General features: G+C 44.7%; 1 protein-coding gene across 3 annotated transcripts in view; it reads right to left on the bottom strand.

Moving 5' to 3' along the window:
- Window positions 1-22,052, bottom strand: part of LRIG2 (leucine rich repeats and immunoglobulin like domains 2) — a 162,647-nt gene that overhangs the window by 91,098 nt on the left and 49,497 nt on the right. For 2 of the 3 annotated variants that reach the window (XM_021090735.1, XM_021090737.1), the window contains exon 1: window positions 17,385-18,050. The exons of the other annotated variant lie outside the window; for it this stretch is intronic. In XM_021090735.1, the coding sequence (XP_020946394.1) occupies window positions 17,385-17,428 (44 nt within the window). In that variant the 5' untranslated portion in view covers window positions 17,429-18,050. Of the gene's footprint in view, window positions 1-17,384; window positions 18,051-22,052 lie in introns of those variants that run through there. 3 annotated transcript variants of the gene reach the window in all.

Below are 22,052 nucleotides of genomic sequence, written 5' to 3' on the forward strand. Positions count from 1 at the left end.
ACCCAGGAATTCTGATTTAGTAGGTCTAAGGAGGGGCCCAAGAATTTACTTTTAACACTCCCAAGATATCTTAATGCTGCCAGTGGTAGGCTATATTGTGAGTGGCACTGTGATACACCAAATGCAGTGCATACACTGTACCGATCTGGGTCAGGGCCTGGCTTGAATAAAATCCCGATAAGGTGAACTCCCCCAGAACAGTCAGTCCAGATCCTTCCAAATCCAGGCCAGAAGATCTCACAGTTCAGCCTACTGCTGTTCCCTCCCCTTGGAAAAGGAGCAGAGACTGTATCAAGCAGAGCTTTGTTTGGAGGGGGCTGGAGTTCAGAGAATAGGCCAGTTCTCCATCCCAACCAGCAGGAGAATCCCAGCAGGCCCCTTCCCTCATAGTAGGCAAGGGATGGAGACTCAACTCTGGCTGTGTTCCACAGCTTGTGCCCTGAGGCCTCCTCAGCATCCTGCAAACCCCAGAACCTCTACAGTCACAGAGCTTGGTGGAATAATCTGGTTACCTTCCAGAGAGCTGAGCACTCAAAGGCACTTAGAGTAATTTAAGGAGAGGCACTCGATTCTGTTGATGCACCACCGGAAGATAACAAGACAGAAAACTTTGATAAACCCAGTCCTAGGAGTTCCCTCTGTGGTACAGGGGGTAAGGGACCTGGCATTGTCACTGCTGTGGCTCTGGTTACAGCTGTGGCACAGGTTGAATCCCTGGCCTGGGAACTTCTGCATGCAGGAGGCACAGCCACATTTTTTTTTTTTTTAATAAAAATAAAAACTTATCCAAAGACTGTAATTAGTAAAGAAATAACAGTAGTCACTTATTTAAACAAACAAGCAGTCCTAGTCCTCAAGGAGTCAATAGTTTAACTGGAGAGAAAGACTAACAGATGTGGAAAAGTAAATGTATCTAAGTGTAGTGAGAGCAGGGAGATAGCAAAAAAACAAACAAACCAAAAAATCTTTGAGGCCATCAGAGGAAAGGAGGGCATCTTGAAAGAAGGAGTTGCATTGAAGGGAAAATGTAAGTTCATCATGGAGACAAAAGGGCAAGGGCAAGAGAAGGAGCCATTTGAGTCTTGAGATGTGAAGAAAATTGGAGAAATGCTGAATATAAACCACAGGCTGGAATGAGGCTATTTCAGCCGGCTTTGAGCACTTTATCACCAGAAGACAAAAGGGAGACCAAATGGGAAGTTTTATTTCATAAACGCCTGTAGGAACTGTCAGCAGGAGGCACTTTCCCTGTTAAAATGCCCTACATCCCAGGGAAGACACTGGGTCGGGGCAGGGCTGCTTCTCCTTCTGGAGGCCCCTTCGTGAGCCCAAAGAGGGCTTTGGGTCTAGGGTCTGATGCTCAGCTCCCTCATCTGGCCATCTGCATGGCCCTTGCAGTTAAAGGGCTAGCAGCCTGCAGTGCCAGGCTATAGCAGATGGACTAAAAGGGCAGAAACCACAAAAGGGCCCAGAAGGCCAGTCAACGAGTACAAGAAAACCACACCCAGTGACTCCAGAATGACTCAGGAGAACCTAGGAAGTAGGGTAGGTTGTTTCAATACCCTGGAGTAGGGAACAAAGAGCACGGCTTGGTTACTGCTCCTCTGCCCTAGTTTAATTCCCCTGGGCACATGGGGACACATGGTTAAGGTGGAGACCCACAGGGCTGCTAGAGGTTCAGGCATATAAATACTACCCAAAGGATACAGAACCACGGACACTTTCAAAGGACTCAGTTTCCAGGTCCTCAGTTTTCATTCATGTTCTTCCTTAAAACTGGTATGCCTCAGAGGACACCTGCAGCCCTGATTTTCTTTTCCTATCTCTTTCTCAACTGCCCTCTTGCCACTTGACCGAAAAACAAAAAAATGAAAAGCTTACCTCTCATTCCTCTCTAAACCTGCTAAATGAGTCATTCGTTGTTGCTCTAGGATATAAAAACCTCTGGGACATCACAGGAATAATTCCACAAATATTTTAACCCAAGGAGCCATAAACACCTCTCCATTCTTTCCATCTCCTTAAGAAACAAATTCCCAGAGTTCCCGTCGTGGCTCAGTGGTTAATGAATCCGACTAGGAACCATGAGGTTTCAGGTTCGATCCCTCACCTTGCTCAGTGGGTTAAGGATCTGGCGTTGCCGTGAGCTGTGGTGTAGGTCGCAGACGCGGCTTGGGTCTGGCGTGGCTGTGGCTCTGGTGTAGGCCGGCAGCTACAGCTCCGATTAGACCCCTAGCCTGGGAACTTCCAGGTGCAGCCCTAGAAAAGACAAAAAAAAAAAAAACCCAAATTCCCAATAAAATGTCACTTTTTTTTCTTTTTTTTTTTTTGTCTTTTTGACTTTTCTAGGACCACTTCCCGCGACATATGGAGGTTCCCAGGCTAGGGGTCGAATCGGAGCTGTAGCTGCCAGCCTACACCAGAGCCACAGCAACACAGGATCTGAGCCGCATCTGTGATCTACACCACAGCTCACGGCAATGCCAGATCCTTAACCCACTGAGCGAGGCCAGAGATTGAACCTGCAACCCCGTGGTTCCTAGTCGGATTCCTTAACCACTGAGCCACGATGGGAATTCCCAGTAATATTTTTTTAAAGTTTTGTTGAAGTATACTTGATTTACAATGTTGTGATAATTTCTGCAGTACAACAAAGTGACTCAGTAATACACATACACACATCCACTCTTTTCCCATATATATTATCACAGAATATTAGTAGAGTTCCCTGTGCTATACAGCGGGTCCCCATTGGCCACCTGTCCCTTCAGTAATACTTTTTACACAATTAGAACCTTCTATCACTGGAAATATTTTTAAATGAATGTCAATATATGTATTTTTATTGCAGAAAAGCAAGTATAACAGAAAATCGATAAAATGCTTCCAACCCCTAAATTATATTAAGACAAGATTACATGAAAGAGGAATCAAAATATAATTACAATTTAGAGAGTTCATTCGAGAATTAGCAAAATTGATGATGGTAATATCAAACTGCTATGACAACAACAACAAAAGACAAAAGACAAAAAAAAAAAAAAAAAAAAAAAAGGAGTTCCCGTTGTGGCGCAGTGGTTAACAAATCCGACTAGGAACCATGAGGTTGCGGGTTCGGTCCCTGCCCTTGCTCAGTGGGTTAACGATCCGGCGTTGCCGTGAGCTGTGGTGTAGGTTGCAGACGCGGCTCGGATCCCGCGTTGCTGTGGCTCTGGCGTAGGCTGGTGGCTACAGCTCCGATTCGACCCCTAGCCTGGGAACCTCCATAGGCCGCGGGAGTGGCCCAAGAAATAGCAACAACAACAACAAAAGACAAAAGACAAAAAAAAAAAAAAAACCTGCTATGTATTTATACGAATCCTTTAGTTTCATTTAAAACAGTGATTTCATAGTTTTATGATATTAGTTTTTACAAAAAGCCACTAATTGTATTTTACTCCTCTTACAATTCTTTAAGCTTACCATAAAAAATGTTAGATGTCAACTTTATATTTTTGGCTGCACCTGAGGCCTATGAAAGTTCCTGGGCCAGGGATCGAACCCATGTCACAGCAGGGACCTGAGCCACTGCAGTGGCAATGCCAGATCCCTAACCTGCTATGGCACAACTTGAAAATGTACAGAGGGGATATACGGTTTTGCAAAACTCTTTCAGGAAGATACAGGAGCAAAAGCATTTAAGGAGTCCAGCTCTGGGCTAAAGTTATTTCTGGAGGGGGGAACCTAAAATGGCTGTGACTCAACACCACTGCAAGACTCTTTCAGGGCAGGGCCAGACCAGACCTCAGCTTCTTAGCCTCCTCGCCCCAACTCCCCGCCCAGCTCCCTTGGAGTCACTTGGCCTTAGGGTACCTGCAGACTCAGTCACGTACACAAATACCTGGAGACCCTTGGGCGAGATATTTAACTTTTCCATGCCTCATTTCTAATTTATAAAATGAGAATAGTATTTACTCTTCTTCCGTTTCTACTACTTTTTCTACTACCACCACTATTTTTTCATTTATGTAGATGACCTTAAAAAGTGCTTGGCAGTGGAAGTCATTATTGTTTACTTGAATAACAGAAGAGGAAGAATGAGAAACAAAGAAGTCAAGCCAGATGTCAAAGGTCATTTGATTGGTGAGTTACAAAGGACTGAAACCCTGGGATGCCAGCACTTGGCCCACCCACATCTAATTCCTAGCAGTGACTCAGAGCTTATGGAGGAATCTGAGGGATGGTCCATAACACCTCTTTCTGACACAAGCCTGTCACTGGAAATATTTTTAAATGAATGTCAATTTATGTATTCTTTCATGGGTTTCAGCTAAGCGCTGTCCAGAAGCATCCATAGGGAGCAGCATCCAGAATAGGGAGCCCAGGCTTGTACACAGAGGCTGGGAGCCCCAATAGTAGAACACAGTAGGTACCTGCTAAAGTCTCCTATAACTTCTCATTTGTTTATTATTAAATCCTAAAAAGTCTTAGTTTTTAAGAATCTGATAACTAGAAGGAACTTTTTTTTTTTTTTTTTTTAAATGGCTGCACCTGCAGCATATGGAAGTAGCCAGGCCAGGGATCAAATTCAAACCAGAACTGCAAGCTACACTGCAGTTGCAGCAACACTGGATCCTTAACCCACTATGCTGGGTCAGGGATCAAACCCAAGAAGAGACAACACTGGACCATTAACCCAATGAGCCACAGGGTAACTCCTAGAAAGGATTTTAGAAATCAGAGTCCTTTCTTGAAGGCCCAAACCCTTCCCATCAGTCATTCTGCAACAAGGTTTCAAAGATACATTTCTGTCTTTCTCTAGTTGAATCTCGTCCTTGCTGGCTGGCCTTGTCACCCTGACACAAAGACAGGTGTGTAGGTAATGAGAAGCACTTTTGACTCTATTGACTAGTGCTTCTCAAACTTTACTCCTGATCCTTTTTGATTAAAAAATAGTAATAACAGGGAGTTCCCTGGTGGTGTAGTGGTTAGGATTTGGCACTTTTACCTCTGCATTCTGGGTTCAATCCCTGGTCTGGGAACTGAGATCTCATATCAAGCTGCTGCACGCTGCAGCCGAAATAACAATAACAACAACGACAACAAATACGGATACCTTCCTTTATTGCATTGGATTGAAACAATGTTGGGATTAAATAATGCATTTTCAATTTACAGGGATCTGCCTCCTTGGGAAGATTTGGGCTCCTGCAAAGAGCTCCTGGTTCCATCCCTTTACCTACCCTGTCCAAACCCCGAATTCTGACACACACTTCTTGGCTCCACCTGGGGCACACTGGGCCAACCAGCAAAGACAAAGGAGAGATGTGAGCACACATGTGGTGCATGGGGATGGGGATGGGGAGGAGGTGCCAAGAGGCAGGAGGAGAAGTTAAATATAAACAAAGAAGCTTAGATGTGGGGCTGGAGGGAACAGCCTGTGAAAATACTCCTGTTCTACCCAACTCAAAGAAACAAAGGCAACAGACAGACAGGTCCAGAGGTTTAAGGCTCAGAAGGTGGGAAGGGCCAAACTGCACGATTCTCTGAAGGATTTCTAGTATGAAGCTTCTGGGGCTCTTCCGTCAGTTTTTCCTGTTCTGTAGTTTACTTAGTGTGTTGAACTGTTCTAAGTGATCTTGCTTTAATTCTTACCAGGTCCTTTCCTCTCTAGTTTATTTGTTTTCATTTATTTTTTCATCTATACCCACAGCATCCAGATGTTCCCAGGCCAGGGATTGAACCTGTGCCACAGCAGTGACAACAACGGATCCCTAACCTGCTGGACCACCAGGGAACTCCTCCCCTCTGTTTTAGTACTTACACTGGGGTCCTGCCAAATTCACACAGATTAGGATTAGAGGAGCTTCATTTACCAGCCAGTTCAATTCTTTTTTTTTTTTTTTTTTTTTTTTACTTTTGTCTTTTGTCCTTTTAGGGCTGCACCCATGGCATATGGAGGTTCCCAGGCTAGGGGTCTAATTGGAGCTGTAGTCACCGGCCTACACCACAGCAACACCAGATCCGATCCACATCTGCCACTTACACCACAGCTCGCAGCAACGCCAGATCCTTAACCCACTGAGCCAGGCCAGGGATTGAACCCGAAACCTCATGGTTCCTAGTTGGATTTGTTTCCTCTGCGCCACGAGGGTAATCTCAGCCAGTTCAATTCTTTTAAAAAGAATTTTGACTATTATTTCATGGTAAGAAGTACATTTTAAATCATGACCTAGTACCTGCATACATAAAGAATAGCCAAACAAGTTTTCGTGAAATTAGACCTTAACCTTAACCTACCACAAACCGTACACCCTGAGTTCAATGTTAAAAGTACCAGTTGCCATCTACTAAATGGATAAAACAACCTACTAATGAATTACAACTCATATTTTTTTTCTTTTTAGGGCCAAACCTGCGGCATATGGACGTTCCCAGGCTAGGGGTCAAGTTGGAGCTGCAGCTGCAGACATATGGCCTGCGCCTCAGATGCAGCAACTTGGGATCCAAGCCGCATCTGCACCCTACACCGAAGCTTGTGTCAATGCCGGATCCTTAACCCAAGGAGAGAAACTGAACCTGCAACCTCATGGATACAGTGTCAGGTTCTCAACCCCAATGAGCCACACTGAGAACTCCTAACTGGAGTTTTTAAACCCAGACTCATTTTACAGATGAACAAATTGAAGCAAAGGGAAAGCCCAAGTCACCACCACTGTCAAAACCAGAGTTAGAACGCTCAACTTTTCCCGCAGGGAGCTAGATTTGACTCTGAATAAAAGCTTTGATTGGAATGGGAGAATTTTTAAAATATGCTATTTTGGTGCATGAGCGTCTTTGTTTTTGCGTGGGCTCTCCGCCATTCTCAATAATTCAATGCCAGGTCGTTGAGACCTAGTAAATGGAGAAATTTTGATGAACTGGGAACTCAAAATCCATCTGCTTTCTTTCGTTTCTTTCTCTCCCTCCCTTCCTCCCTTCCCTTCTTTCTTTCTGTTGCAAACTGTCTTCTCATCCAGGAGGGCAGGCCAGCGGGGACGGGTGGGGCAGAAGAGAGCCGGTGGAGGAGGAGAGAGATGGATGGGATCGCGTCTTCCTTCCCCTCTTCCTCCCTCCCTCCGTCCCTTCCTTCCATGAGCAAAGTGGTATTAAACACCTATTATAGACTGGGTCTTGCCCTACTTTCTATAGATGAAGAAAAATCTCTTGAGAAACAACTGCTCTGGCAACGCAATCAACGTCTCATCAGTCGATGACGACAACGCGGCACAGAGGTTAGCCCGCCGCTGACCCGCAGCGATGGCAGAAGTGATCCGCACGCCTCTCCGAGGAGGGGATGGCGGGGCTGACGCTGAGCAAGTGAAAAGCTGGGGAACCAGGTCCCCACGGAGACCCCGCCTGCCCACGTGACGGCGGTCGGGCTGTTAAGAGTTGCACGAATGCATAGAATTCCTTACTAATTTTTGGGAAATCTGCCAAATAGACACTGTTTCAACTCCCACCGCAGGATAATACTTGAACTGGAGAGAGACAGATTCATCACTCCTATACCTGACCAAACCAGTTTCCGAGGGGACAGACATCCGTGCGGGGCAGGGAAAAGAGAGAGAGAGAGCGCGCACACCTACATTGCTCATTCCTTGAATTTTGAAATCGGTTGCAACGGAGGTAGGTTGTTTTGTTTTACTCCTTTTGAAATGAGGGAACTCAGAAATCCATCAAGGATAGCCGCTGGATATGTAAATGTTGTCACAGCCCGGAGATATTTAAAAAACAAAACCACTAGCACAACATTGTAAATTAACTATACTTTAACCCCCCTCCCCCAACCCCGAGAGCACAATAGCCTTACTTAGGAGGCCCTTTCAGTGCTAGAGAGCCAGCCCCACCCCCCACCCCCACCGCTGGAGAGGTTGGAGAAATAGGGTCATTTGTTTGGATAGGACCCTGGCACTAGAGCTCAGCATCTGGCCTCAGGCGAGAAAACCAAACAAAACAGGAAAGTCAGGAAAAAGCTTGGAAGCTAAAACTAGACCCTTGAAATAGGAAGCTTCCAACCCAGCAGATCTTGGAATGAGGACTCAAAAAACAGAAATAAAAAAATTCAAATTTTGTGGATTTCCTGTTGTGGCGCAGTGGAAACGAATCCGACTAGGAACCATGAGGTTGCGGGTTCGATCCCTGGCCTCACTCAGTGTGGGTTAAGGATCCCGCGTTGCCTGAGCTGTGGTGTAGGTCGCAGATGCGGCTCAGATCCTGAGTTGCTGTCGCTGTAGGCCAGCAGCTGTAGCTCCGATTGGGCCCCTAGCATGGGGACTTCCATATACCACGGTTGTGGCCCTAAAAAGCAAAAACAAAACAAAACAACCCCCCCCCCAAAAAAGACAAATTTTGTCTCAGGATCTAACTTGAAATGATGCCACTTAGATCTTTCTTAGTGATCTCTATGTTGAAAATAATTACATCTTGGGGTTCACGTTGTGGCGCAGCAGAAACAAATTTGACTAGGAACCATGAGGTTGCAGGTTTGATCCATGGCCTCGCTCTGTGGGTCAAGGATCTGGCATTGCTGTGAGCTGTGGTGTAGGTCCAGACTGAGCTCGGATCCCTCGCGTTGCTGTGGCTGTGGCGTAGGCCAGTGGCTACAGCTCCGATTAGACCCCTAGCCTGGGAACCTCCATATGCCTCGGGTGTGGCCCTAAAAAGAAAAAAAGATAATAATAATTACATCTTGGTCTAAGACAGATTGAGATGATGTTAGAAAAGCTAAATGAAAAAGTCGGACAGACGATTTGGCGGCTTCGTCAACATTCTGCCTTCCCTGGGGATCAGCAGCTTCATTAAGGTCATGCTCTTCTGTTTGGCTAACCACTATCATCTGCTAAGATATCTGAGATCTTTCCAGTTTAATTCAACCATTATTTCTTAGAGATAACAGACTTGAAGTTCAAAAGAAAGTATGAATTATGCAAACTGATTCTGAGGCCTCTTGAATTAATACAAAGTGCAGTTCTCAGGACTTTGAATACATGGCCTTTATTTAACACATGGCATATTTATACCCAGAATTTTAAAAACTTGCCCTGTCTCATATATAACAATCCTAAGAAATAGCCATTTTATTCTACGAGATTCGGAAGTGATGCAGGTAGTGGGAAAAGCAGGACTTGAAATCCATCTGCCTCTCTTCAGAATCCCCCATCTCACCATCCTATCACATCGTAACCGGATAGGGTAGGGGGTCCCCCAAGAAAGACATAAGGAACGGCCTTGTTGACATAAGAGAAGCCATTTTGGCCTAAGCCACTTTGTGTTCTAAGTCGGGAGTCATTGCTTGTCCTTGAACAGATCTCACTCAATAACACTCTGAAGGGAAGGAACTCAGGAATAAGGGAGGAGCCGTCAAAACGCAGGAGTGCAGACTTGGGGCCAGGCCCTGGATCCTCAAGGGTACACATAACTATCTGATAGAGTCTTTGAGCTCTGCAGGAACTAAGGTGGAGGGCAGAAAAATGATGTTGACTCTCCTGACTTCGGTCCACTAAAGCCTGGACCCTGTCAACCTTTGCCCCTATTCTATGCTGAATTCTCCTCTGCTCAAGCCCTCTCATAAATACACATGTACCCTTAACGTCCCTAATTTTGTTGTTCCGGGAGACACTGCTTTGGGAAAGAGCCCTGGCATTCTCCTCACTTGCTGCAAGTCATAATAAATCCTTCCTCCCTCTCTTTGGCTTGATTGTATCTGTTGGTTGGACACACCCGCCAAGAGGTGAACCCAGTTTTCCGCTAACAACAGTGCTGAACCAAAACAGGCTCTAATTTAGTTAATTAGCTAAAAGCTACAAGCATCATTCTCAAGGCTGGAGAATACCCAGAAACGCTCTCTTTCTCATAGTTTATCCTTCCCTTTCTCTCATCATCCCTTCCTCCCTCCCTCATTCCTCAGGCGCTTTGCTCTCTTCCCTTTCTCAGCTCCCTTCCCATAGAATTTCCAAAATGCCTGACACTCACGCATTCTAACATTCTAACTGAAAGGTCGAGGGCAGGGGTTTCTAACAGGTGTTCAGAAACTTCATGGTCCCACAGGCCACTACCCTGAGGCTCCAAGGAGACCTGAGAGCTCCTCTCTCCATTTCAAAGGAGCCTAACAGCCCTTGTCAATTCTTGTTAGGCTGCTCAGATTTCTTCGTTTTTGTCTGGAGTCCCAGCAATTTAGTGTAGGAGGCCTGGTTGTCTTTGGGGAAATGGAATTAATTAATAAATGATATTTGTCTGGCAGGCTAAAATCTTTCCAAGCATTGAGATCCACCCCTGAGAGCTACTTAGCATTCAAAAAGTCAGGGCTTTGCAATTTAATCTCTAGTAACAAAGTTTTTACCCTGAAGGGATCAAATCTTTCAGTAAACATTCAAGCTACAGCGCCACTGTGTAGGAAGGAGAAGGGTGTGGATTAAAGAACTAATTAACCATGGTACCTAGGTCCACAATGCAGGACCAGTAGACAACAGAAGTTAAGATAATGGCCAGAGAGACGCCCTTCAATTTCTGGCACCTGCTACAGGCTATTGACCAAATTTTGAGCTTTTCTGTGCATCAGTTTTCTCATATGTAAATAACAGAAACTATCGCATAGGATTGCCAACTATGCAATGAGATAATACATGTAAGATCCCTGATATATAATAATGTTTAACAAATGCTTTTACTTTTTTTTTTCTTAAGGGCCATACCCGTGGCATGTGGAGGTTCCCAGGCTAGGAGTCTAATCAGAGCTGTAGCTGCCAGCCTACACCAGAGCCACAGCAACGCCAGATCCGAGCCGCATCTGCAACCTACAACACAGCTCACAGCAACACAGGATCCTTAACCCACTGAGCGAGGCTGGGATTGAACCCATGACCTCATGGTTCCTAGTCGGATTCATTTCCGCTGCACCACTAAGAGAACTCCTGCATTTTTTTTTTTTTTAAGGACCATAACACAGACTTGGTCTTTCATTATGACACAGGTATAGCTCCTCCTCTCACATCTGCCTGCCAATTATTTCCTTTTCTCACCCTCTGAATTAATTGGATGTTCCGGATGGTGTTGAAAACCAGCTGAAACAAAAGCGAGGGACAGCGCCAATTTTTCCACCCTGAGCAAGGGCTATGGCTGGTCATAGCACAGAGGGTGTTTGGGCTGCTGGCACAGAGAGAAGGAGGAGAAGAAAAAGAACAAATAAAACCTGGGTTCTCTGGACGCTCACCCTCAAGTGGGGAGCCATGAGTCATGCTTGGAAAAGAAAGAGACCCGCCAAAACCAGATGGAGGTGAGTGTAAATGTGGAATATGTGCCTGCTAAGAGGGAAGGTCTGCCTTTTTCTTTTTGCTTTTTGGGGCCGCAATTGCAGCATATGGAGGTTCCCAGGTGAGGGATCAGACCAGAGCTGCAACTGCCCACCTACACCACAGCTCACGGCAATGCCGGATCCTTACTCCACTGAGCGAAGCGAGGGATCGAACCTGAAACCTCATAGTTCCTAGTCGGATTTGTTTCCGCTGCGCCACAAGGGTAACTCCAGGCAAGTTCTTCATTACAGCTTAAGGAAGATTTTGTAAGATTCTGCTATCACCCTCACCTGCTCTTTTCACCCTTCCAAACTGCCCTCTACACACACAGCCACCACAACAATCACCCTAAAGCACTGCTTTATTTCTTCTTCTTCTTTTTTTTTTTTTTTTTTTTTTTTTTTTTGGTCTTTTTGCCTTTTCTAGGGCCGCTCCCGTGGCATATGGAGGTTCCCAGGCTAGGGGTCCATTCAGAGCTGTAGCCGCTGGCCTACGCCACAGACACAGCAAAGCAGGGACTGAGCTGTGTCTGCAACCTACACCAAAGCTCACAGCAACGCTGGATCCTTAACCCACTGAGCAAGGCCAGGGATCAAATCTGCAACCTCATGGTTCTTAGTTGGATTCGTTAACCACTGAGCCATGACAGGGAACTCCTTTTTCTTATCATTAATATGTTTTAAATGGCCACACCCAAGGCATAAGGAAGTTCCCAGTGTTGAATCCCAGCCACAGCTGCAACCTACCTGTAGCTGCAGCAACACTAGATCCTTAAACCCACTGTTCTTGACAAGGGGTCAATACCATAGCTCTGCAGAGACCAGAGCCGCTTGCAGTCAGACTCTTAACCCACTGTGCCACAGTGGGAACTCCTAAAGCACTACTTTAATCATGTCTCTGCTCAACTAGACATCAGTTCAGTTACAGGATTGCGCATAGACCTCTTAGTCTCTCCAGTATGAACCTGTTTATCACTCCCTGCTCCCTTAGGTGCAGTCCCTGAATTCATCATGAGCTTTGTTGGCTCCTCCACAACTTTATTCTTTTTTCTCTCCCTGGAATGTCCTCTTACTATTTCCCATCTCAGTGCAGCTTCTTCCTTCGAAACTTCCCCTAATCTTCTTTGATTCCCTGAACATTCCCTCATTTGAAATGTATCATTTGCTGCCTGAGGTTAAGGTTCTTTGTAAAATTTGTTGTTTTTTTTTTCCAGTTATTAAATTGCTAACTTGAGAGTTCCTGTCGTGGCTCAGTGGTTAACGAATCCAACTAGGAACGATGAGTTTGCAGATTCGACCCCTGCCCTTGCTCAGTGGGCTAAGGATCCGGCATTGCTGTGAGCGGTGGTGTAGGTTGCAGACGCGGCTTGGATCCCACGTTGCTGTGGCTCTGGCATAGGCCGGTGACTACAGCTCCGATTAGACCTCTAGCCTGGGAACCTCCATGTGCCGCAGGAGCAGCTCTAGAAAAGGCAAAAAGAATAAACTCAAAATGGATTAAAGACCTAGATATAAGATCAGACACTATAAAACTCTCAGAGGAAAACATAGGCCAAACACTCTCTGACATAAATGATAGCAATGCCTTCTCAGATCCACCTCTTAGAGTAATGACAGTAAAAACAAAAATAAACAAATGGGACCTAATCAAACTTAAAAGTTTCTGCACAGCAAAGGAAACCCTAAACAAAATGAAAAGACAACCCACAGAATGGGAGAACATCTTTGCAATTGATTCAACTGACAAGGGATTAATCTCCCAATTTATAAACATCTGCAGCTCCACACCAAAAAAACAAACAACCCCATCCAAAAATGGGCAGAAGGTCTAAATAGACAGTTCTCCAAAGAAGACATGCAGATGGCCAAAAAAGACATGAAAAGATGTTCAACATCACTCATCATTAGAGAAATGCAAATCAAAACCACTCGGAGGTACCACCTTACACCAAACAGAATGGCCATCATCGAAAAGTCTACAAACAATAAGTGCTAGAGAGTGTGTGGAGAAAAAGGAACCCTAGTACACTGTTGGTGGGGTTGTAAATTGGTGCAACCCCTGTGGAAAACAGTATGGAGATTCCTCAGAAAACTGAATATAGAACTACCATTTGATCCCGAAGTCCCACTCCTGGGCATCTATCCAGAGAAAACCATGACTCGCAAAGACACGTGTACTCCGATGTTCATTGCAGCACTATTTACAATAGCCAAGCCATGGAAACAACCTAAATGTCCATCGACAGAGGAGTGTGGATCAAGAAGAGGTGGTACATATACACAATGGACTATTACTCAGCCATTAAAAGGAACGAAATACCGGCATTTTTAGCAACATGGATGGACCTAGAAATTATCATGCTAAGTGAAGTCAGCTGTACAATGAGACACCAACATCAAATGCTTTCACTGACATGTGGAATCTGAAAAAAGGACAGACTGAACTTCTTTGCAGAACAGATGCTGACTCACAGACATTGAAAACGTTATGGTCTCCGGAGGAGACAATTTGTGGGGTGGGGGGATATGCTTGGGTTGTGGGATGGAAATCCTGTGAAATTGGACTGTGATGATCATTATACAACTATAGATGTGATAAATTCATTTGAGTAATAAAACAAATAAATAATAGAATTTCTCCTTTAAAAAAAGGCCAAAAGACAAAAAATAAAAATAAAATAAAAAATAAATTGTTAACTCCTTAAGGGTTATTACAACATTTTACTCTGGATGGTACTCTCCCCCAGCACTTAATATGTACTCAAGAAATGATTACTGAATTGAATCAGAACTGAGTAAACTTCCATCCCCCACAAGACCTTATTCATACTTACTCTCCTAACAATACCCCTCTGAGTGAAACAGAATTGATTCTTCCTATTTTACTGAGCAGAAAACTGAGGCTTGAAGAATAAAAATAATTGGTCCAGAAGCAATTTGGGGGCAAGGATGGGGCAGAAGTTGATAGGGAAACTAGCAGACCAAAGCAAATCCAGTGATAATTCTGCTTGTCATTCTCCTGCCTGTTTAGTCTCTCTCATCTCAAGGTTACAGTGACAGCCTGGACTGAATTAAACTCTGAATAGCAACTGCAGGTCTGCAGGCCTGGGAGGAAGCAATACGTCTCTTTAACTCTCTCCTCAGAGAGAATTTTAAAAAGTGGAAAGAGAGAGAAGAAGGGAATTTAACCCCCAGGGAAATTTTCTGCAATGTAAAATCAGACACAGCTTTAAAATTCAATGTTTTCTTTCTCTGAAGATACCCAGGACAGTTTGTCTCTGTTGTTTTTCATCATATAAATTGCTTTGCTCGAAAGGCAAGTGGGAGTAAATATAGCAGCAGTATCTCTGATGTAACATTTACTGACCTGGCCTGGACATGTCCTTGACACTGTCCTTTAGAAAGGAAAGAGAAGGAGAGAAACTGTGTTCCTGCTGCTGTGTGTAGGAGAAATGCCTATTCCTGGCCATTATCAGGGTTCAGGGGACTGGGGACTGATGAGTACAGAGAATAAAAATAAAGAAGTAAAAGATGGTAGTGACTTATCAGCTTTCCTGCATTTGGCTGTCCCTGGCAGGTGGGCCAGAGCCAGGGCCAGTCAACAGCAGTATTTACTGAGGTGGAGGTGGCCAGATGCTCCTGCTGGAAACCACGAGGGGTTCAAGTTCCAGACCAGTTGCATTTTGAAAAGTGTCCTGCCTAAAACGTTTTGTAAGTGAACTGAATTCCCCTTTCCCCTTATTTTTTCCAGCCTTTTTTTTTTTTAAACCAACAATTAAGTATAGCAATGATAAAACATTAATTTTTATAGGGCTGGAGTACATATCTCAATGACAATTGTGATTCTCTCTGGGGAGAGGACTAGGTGGGTGGGACAGTAAATTCAGAGGCTGGGGCTGGGAGAAGGCAGAGCGGACAATGGCTCAGAAGTCTTTAAGATTTTGATTCTTGTACAATGAAAATGATTTACTGAATTACATGTGGGTTTTATTCAGGTAGGGAAGGAAGAATGGAAAGGATGGACTGAGAAACAGTTCACCTGTGATTTATAAATGAGACTTCATTTAGACGTATTATAAGCTCCCAATTACCCTCAAGTAAAATATCTGTTTGGTAGGTTAACTGTGATTATCTTATTTCCAGTGTCTAGAATAATGTTTCAGAAGTCTATTTTTTAAAACTTTGTACCCCTAATGTAAAATTTAAATTATAATACCATATAAATATATATATGTTGTTTATAGTAAATATATATACACACATTTCTGTCAATCTACCTATTTCTATTTGTCAATTACTTTTTTTTTTTTTTGGCCATGCCCACAGCAAGCAGAAGTTCCCAGGCCAGGGACTAAACCTGAGCTACAGCAGTGACCTGAGCCACCGGGGTGACAATGCCAGATCCTTAACCTGCTGCACCACAAGAGAACTCCCATCAATTATTTTCTTGTTTTCTTGGTCTTTTTTTTTTTTTTTTTTTTGTCTTTTTAGGGCTGCACCCACAGCATATGGAAGTTCCCAGACTAAGGGCTGAATCGGAGCTGTAGCCTCCGGCCTATACCAGAGCCACAGGAACGAGAGATCCGAGCCACATCTGCGACCTACACCTCAACTCACGGCAACACCGGATCCTTAACCCACTGAGCAAGGCCAGGGATGTAACCTATGTCCTCATGGAAGCTAGTCAGATTCATTTCAGCTGAGCCACGATGGGAACTCCTATTTTCTTGATAAGATAGGAACAAGAGAACCTTGTGATGGTACAGCTGGCATGCATTCCCCCCCATCTTAACACCACTAGTCAAATGAACAGAGCAACGCTGTTCTAGGGGTTCATATATACATTAATGCACACAAAATCCCTCAGGCAGTGCCTGGCATATTCTACTTGCTCTATAAAACTAGGACCCTTTCAGAGTTGCCTGGTGGCCTAGTGATTAAGAATCCGATATTGTCACTGCTATGGCACAGGTCAATCCCTGGCCCAGGAACTTCCACAAGCCACAGTTGTGGCCAAAAAAAAAAAAAAACCAAACAAACAAACAAAAAAAAACAAACCCAGCTAGGACCCTTTCTTTCCTCACCCTTATCCATGGAAAAGGACTGGGTTGAAACAAAAGAATTTCGGTTTGTCAGCATCTGGCCTAGGACAGTTAGAGTCAGGAAGAGTTTGATGTTATTTCACCAATCCTCTTAAAACAGGGAAAGTGAGGGCCAGGGAGAGTTGCTTGTTTAATAAAGGTTACAAACGCACTGAGATTCTTCACCGAGTATCTTAGTGACGTCTTCTAAACTTCCATGGATACCTCTGGCTCACTTCTGAACTAATTAAAATAACTAAATTACTCATTTTTAGGCTGTCTTCTCCCTTTTCTTAATATGTCTAAATCGAAAACTTATTTTACACCTCCATGTGCTGTAGGAGTAAAACTTCAGAGGAGGGAGTTCCCACTGTGGCACTGCAGTACTCTGGTCACTACGAAGGCATGGGTTCCCTCCTGGCCCCAGCGCAGTGGGTTAAAGGATCTGGTGTGACCTACACCGCAGCTGCAGCTCAGATTCAATCCCAGCCTGGGAACTTCCACATGCCTCACGCACTGCGTCCTGAGGGAGTGAACCGCATCCAGGCCGATGCTAAGAATAATACAACCCTCCGACTCCGCAGGTGGCTCCGCTGAGCCCCTGGTGCAAATGATGGGCAGGGCTTCCAGAGAGAAGCTCCCAGCCCCCAGCTTGCTGCCTGGGGCCAACTCCTGGAAAAGTTTACCTAGTTTCCACCTAGAAAAACAGAGCTCTCCTCTGGAATTCAAACACAATTTAGAGAGGGCAGAGAAATTCACAGCCTGGGGCCAGTGTCTGCCTCCTGCCTAAACAACCACATATTCTGCTTCACAGTTTGCAAAGCGCTATGAAAGGCAGGGGGCCTGAATAACAGGCAGGTTTTACAAAGCTCCCATACCCTTTTCTGAACAGTTAAAACAAAAATGGACCTAAGATGAGGAGGAAGGAAAAACCACTCACACGGCGTGCACGTCCGCGTGTCCCAGACCCCAAGCATTTTTAGATTTCTTACCTCACTTTCACAGCCTCCCTGGAAGGAAGATTATTTATCTCCATTTTCCAGAAACTGAAGCTCCTAAGCTCGTAGCCCAAGCAGCCTGCCTCCGGTTATACAGCAACAATGTGGCAGAACCAAAAATTCAGCCCGCACCTTTGACCTCTGACCTAGTGAGTGCACCTTCCAGAGCCCCAACTGAGGAAACTAAATCCCTGAGTGTTTGATGAGTGCCCTGTAAAAGGTCATGTGGCTAATAAATAGCAGGCAGGGCTGCCTTGTGATTCAGATCTCAAGCTTGATGTGGAGAGTCCGTATTTCACAAGACGTGTTGTTTGCTGATGGGAAACAAAAAGTGAGGTGGAAGAAAAGGACATTTTAAACCTAAGTTGACTTGTTTAGATGAGATGAGTTAACTTGGGGTGGGGGTGGGGTTTGCAGAGAAAGGCCCCTAAACTAAAACATTTCAGGATGAGAGCACAAATCAAATGAAGAAGTAGGAACGAAAATGATGAAAAATCCAGGAGGCGAGGCTGGCCAAAGAGCAAAACCAAATTGTTCTTCTTGGCCTTAATCAAGCCTCTAAAACAGCAACTTCACTTTGTGAATAAAAAGATACATTTTCAGAGTTCCCACTGTAGCGCAGTGGTTAACGAATCCGACTAGGAACCATGAGATTGTGGGTTCGATCCCTGCCCTTGCTCAGTGGGTTAAGGATCTGGCGTTGCCATGAGCTGTGGTGTAGGTTGCAGATGCGGCTTGGATCCCGAATTGCTGTGGCTCTGGGGTAGGCTGGTGGCTACAGCTCCAATTCGACCCTTAGCCTGGGAACCTCCATATGCCGCGGGAGCGGCTCAAGAAAAGGCAAAAAGACGACAAAAAAAAAGATACATGGTCACCATAGAGCAGTCAAAAGATACAAAATATGTAACACAAAAAAAATCACTTTTCCTTCCTCCTCTGACCCTCCCCTGAACTAGCCTGGCCACCACAGAATATCCAGAGACCTTGGTTCAGCCTAAACAGAGGATTCTAGATTTTAGAAGAGAACGCTCTTTCCATGGATGGTGGGCACTGGAGAAAAACACACAATGTAAAGTGTAAAGCAGTTTGATTCAAGGATCTTACTGAGGACTCTCACCCAGGAACAGACAGCCTTGCAGAAAACTGAGGACTTTCTCTAAAGAGGTGAGGAGCTAGGATATAAAGGAGTTTTTTGGCTGGGGAAAAAAAAATATACGCAGTTGGAATTCCCTGGTGGCTCCTTGGGTTAAAGCTCTGGCGTTGTCACTGCAGCTGCTCAGATTCAGTCCCTGGCCTGGGAACTTCTACATGCTGGGGGCCTGGCCAAAACAACGCAGTGGAACAACAAAAGATGACTGTTAATCACAAAGGGAATCTCCTTAATGATTTTAGTGCTTTTCTATGTAGAAGATGCAAGGATCTGGGTTAATTGAAATAATTCCTTAGATATGCATCTGAGGCAGAATACTAACTCGGGCAGTTAGTGTAGGAGAATGGGCTCAGAGACATCCCTTTGATATGGATGTTGATTAACATTTGTGGCTTCAGGGATCCAGGGAGTAACACCTCCACAGGCCTTGTTTTATTATAGGAAATGCAAATTCCCCCCAGACTTTGTTTACTGTAGGAAATGCCAATCTCTAGCCCACTCCTCAACTGATAAAAAAGGAATGAGAGGAGTGGTGACTTAATCTAACGAAAGAAAAGGACAAAAATCCCCATAAAACTCTGGGGACATTTCCACCTCTAAAACCCCTATTGGACAAGGACTGATACAGGTGATTGAGCAAGGCCAATGGGAGAAAACCATACCTTTCTGGACCCCATGTTGGTACCCCCCCATCTTTAAGGAATAAAAACCCTTATAGGACAATAGTGAAAGGGGGGCTCTTCTCCCCCCTCCCAGCCTGTCCTGGGAGCTATTTGCTTTTCTTTAATAAAGACTTTGCTTGCTTGCTGCCTGTGTGTTCTCAGAGTTCATTCTTCAACCTCCATGAACAAGAACCCAGATTCTGGTACCATCTTTCCAGTATCACATCTTTGTCTAGGGCCAGTATCCAAAACACAGAATGCTTCCTGTTTCTCTCCATCCTGAATGGTCCTCAGGGCACATCATTAGTGCTGCACTGGCTAATGGCTTGATGCTTGCAGAACTGGGATGGCGGGCAGCACTCCCTGTCCACAATGGTGTGATTTGAGAAATGTGTTAAGATCAGTGTTTTGTTCAAAACACATCTTCACTGGCCTGGTATCACCTTCCCCTTTGATCTAGCAGGAAATTTCCCCCAGTGAGGGGTAATTCTAATGCAAAGCAAAGATGGGGACGTTACTTCTAGAACTACACAGGAAAAGGGTAACATTCAAACTCAGTAGTTTTGCCTAAAGGCACTTCTGTTTATCAGCTTAATCGTTATTCTCTGGCTATTTTGTTCTTTCCATTTTCTTCTTCAAAAGACCCTCAACTAAGGCAAATCTGACTTCAGGATTTTAAATATAATACATTTTCTCACGGCCCCACATTTTCCAGAGAGCCAGCATGACACAAACTGGATTTTGCTTAATGGTGAAACGTGAGGGGTTTACAATTAAGTGGCTTGCCCCCTTTCCCACTGCCTTGTCACTGACCTTGCAAGAGCATAATTTTTTTAACTCAATGAATTTTATTACATTTATAGTTGTACAACGATCATCACAACCCAATATTACAGCATTTCCACCCAAACCCCCAGCCCATCCCCCCACCCCCATTCTGTCTCCTTTGGAAACCATAAGTTTTTCAAAGTCTGTGAGTCAATATCTATTCTGCAAAGAAATTCACTGTGTCCTTTTTTTTAGATTTCACATGTAAGTGATAGCATATGATGTTGGTGTCTCACTAACTTCACTTAACATGATAATTCCTAGGTTCATCCACGTTGCAAGAGCCATCATTTCTTTCCTTTTAATGGCTGAGTAATATTCCATTGTGTATATGTACCATATCTTTATTCACTCCTCTGTCAATGGAAACTTAGGTTGTTTCCATGTCTTGGCTATTGTATATAGTGCTGCAATGAACATTGGGGTACATGTACCTTTTTGGGTCATGGTTTTCTCTGAATAGATGCCCAGGGGTGGGATTGCTGGATCACACAGTAATTCTATTTTTAGTTTTTTGAGGAGTCACCATACTGTTTTCCATAGTGGTTGCACCAATTTACATTCCTACCAACAGAGTAATAGGGTTCCCTTCTCTCCAGTCCTCTCCAGCACTTATTATTTGTAGGCTTTTTGATGACGGCCATTCTGGCTGGTGTCAGGTGGTACGCAAGAGCACAATTTAAGAGGACCCTTACCTTCACTCCCTTTTTACAAAGTAGGACAATTAAAAGGAAATGGTCAAGAAGCTGTCTTAGGCTGCCGCCAACTCTTTTTTTGCCTTTTCGCCGTTTCTAGGTCCGCCCCCATGGCACGGCATATGGAGGTTCCCAGGCTAGGGGTCAAATCACAGCCACAGCAACGCCAGATCTGAGCCGCATCTGTGACCTACACCACAGCTCACGGCAACGCCGGATCCTTAACCCCCTGAACAGGCCAGGGTTCGAACCTGCAACCTCATAGTTCCTAGTCAGATTCGTTAACCACTGCGCCACGACAGGAACTCCTTTTTTTTTTTTTTGTCTTTTCTCTTTTCGGGGCCACACCTGCGGCATATGGAGGTTCCCAGGCTAGGGGTCTAATTGGAGCTGTAGCCTCCAGCCTATACCACAGCCACAGCAACACCGGATCCAAGCTGCATCTGCAACCTACACCACAGATCACAGCAAAGCCAGATCTTTAACCCACTGAGTGAGATCAGGGATCAAACCTGCGTTCTCATGGATGCTAATCAGATTCATTTCTGCTGAGCCACAATGGGAACTCCTAACTCTCCACTCTTAATCAGCTGTTTTTCAAAATAGCTAAAGAGGCAGACCTTACACCTGTTTTGTCTGTGCCTTTCCAAGTTGGAATAAAGCCTGTGCCTAATTTTGCTGCTCTTTAAATATTCCGTCCTCTTTCTACCAGTCTTTGGCAAACTCCTCTAATAAATTATCTGCCCTGGTGGTTATCTTCACCTCTTAACTTTCAACAATTTGGTCTCAATCTCTATTGAAAATGTAATCAGGAGCCATTATTTACTCCTGAATGAGTGGATTCAAATGTCCCTTCACAGTTTTCACTGACTCCCAGAGTCTCCGCTTTGTTATTGCAAACTGCACCCTAAAGATGCTTTTTTTTTTAATTAAAAAAAAAATCAGGAGTTCCCGTCGTGGCGCAGTGGTTAACGAATCCGACTAGGAACCATGAGGTTGCGGGTTCGGTCCCTGCCCTTGCTCAGTGGGTTAACGATCCGGAGTTGCCGTGAGCTGTGGTGTAGGTTGCAGACGCGGCTCGGATCCCGAGTTGCTGTGGCTCTGGCGTAGGCTGGTGGCTACAGCTCCAATTCGACCCCTAGCCTGGGAACCTCCATATGCCGCAGGGGCGGCCCAAGAAATAGCAACAACAACAACAACAAAAAAAAAAACAAAAAAAAAAAAAATCAATTATGGGAGTGTGAGTCATGGCGAAGCGGAAAAAAATCCGACTAGGAACCATGAGGTTGCGGGTTTGATCCCTTGCTTCGCTCAGTGGGTTAAGGAT

The sequence above is a fragment of the Sus scrofa genome, chromosome 4 (assembly GCF_000003025.6).
Source record: "Sus scrofa isolate TJ Tabasco breed Duroc chromosome 4, Sscrofa11.1, whole genome shotgun sequence".
In the NCBI taxonomy this organism is placed as follows: Eukaryota; Metazoa; Chordata; class Mammalia; order Artiodactyla; family Suidae; genus Sus; species Sus scrofa.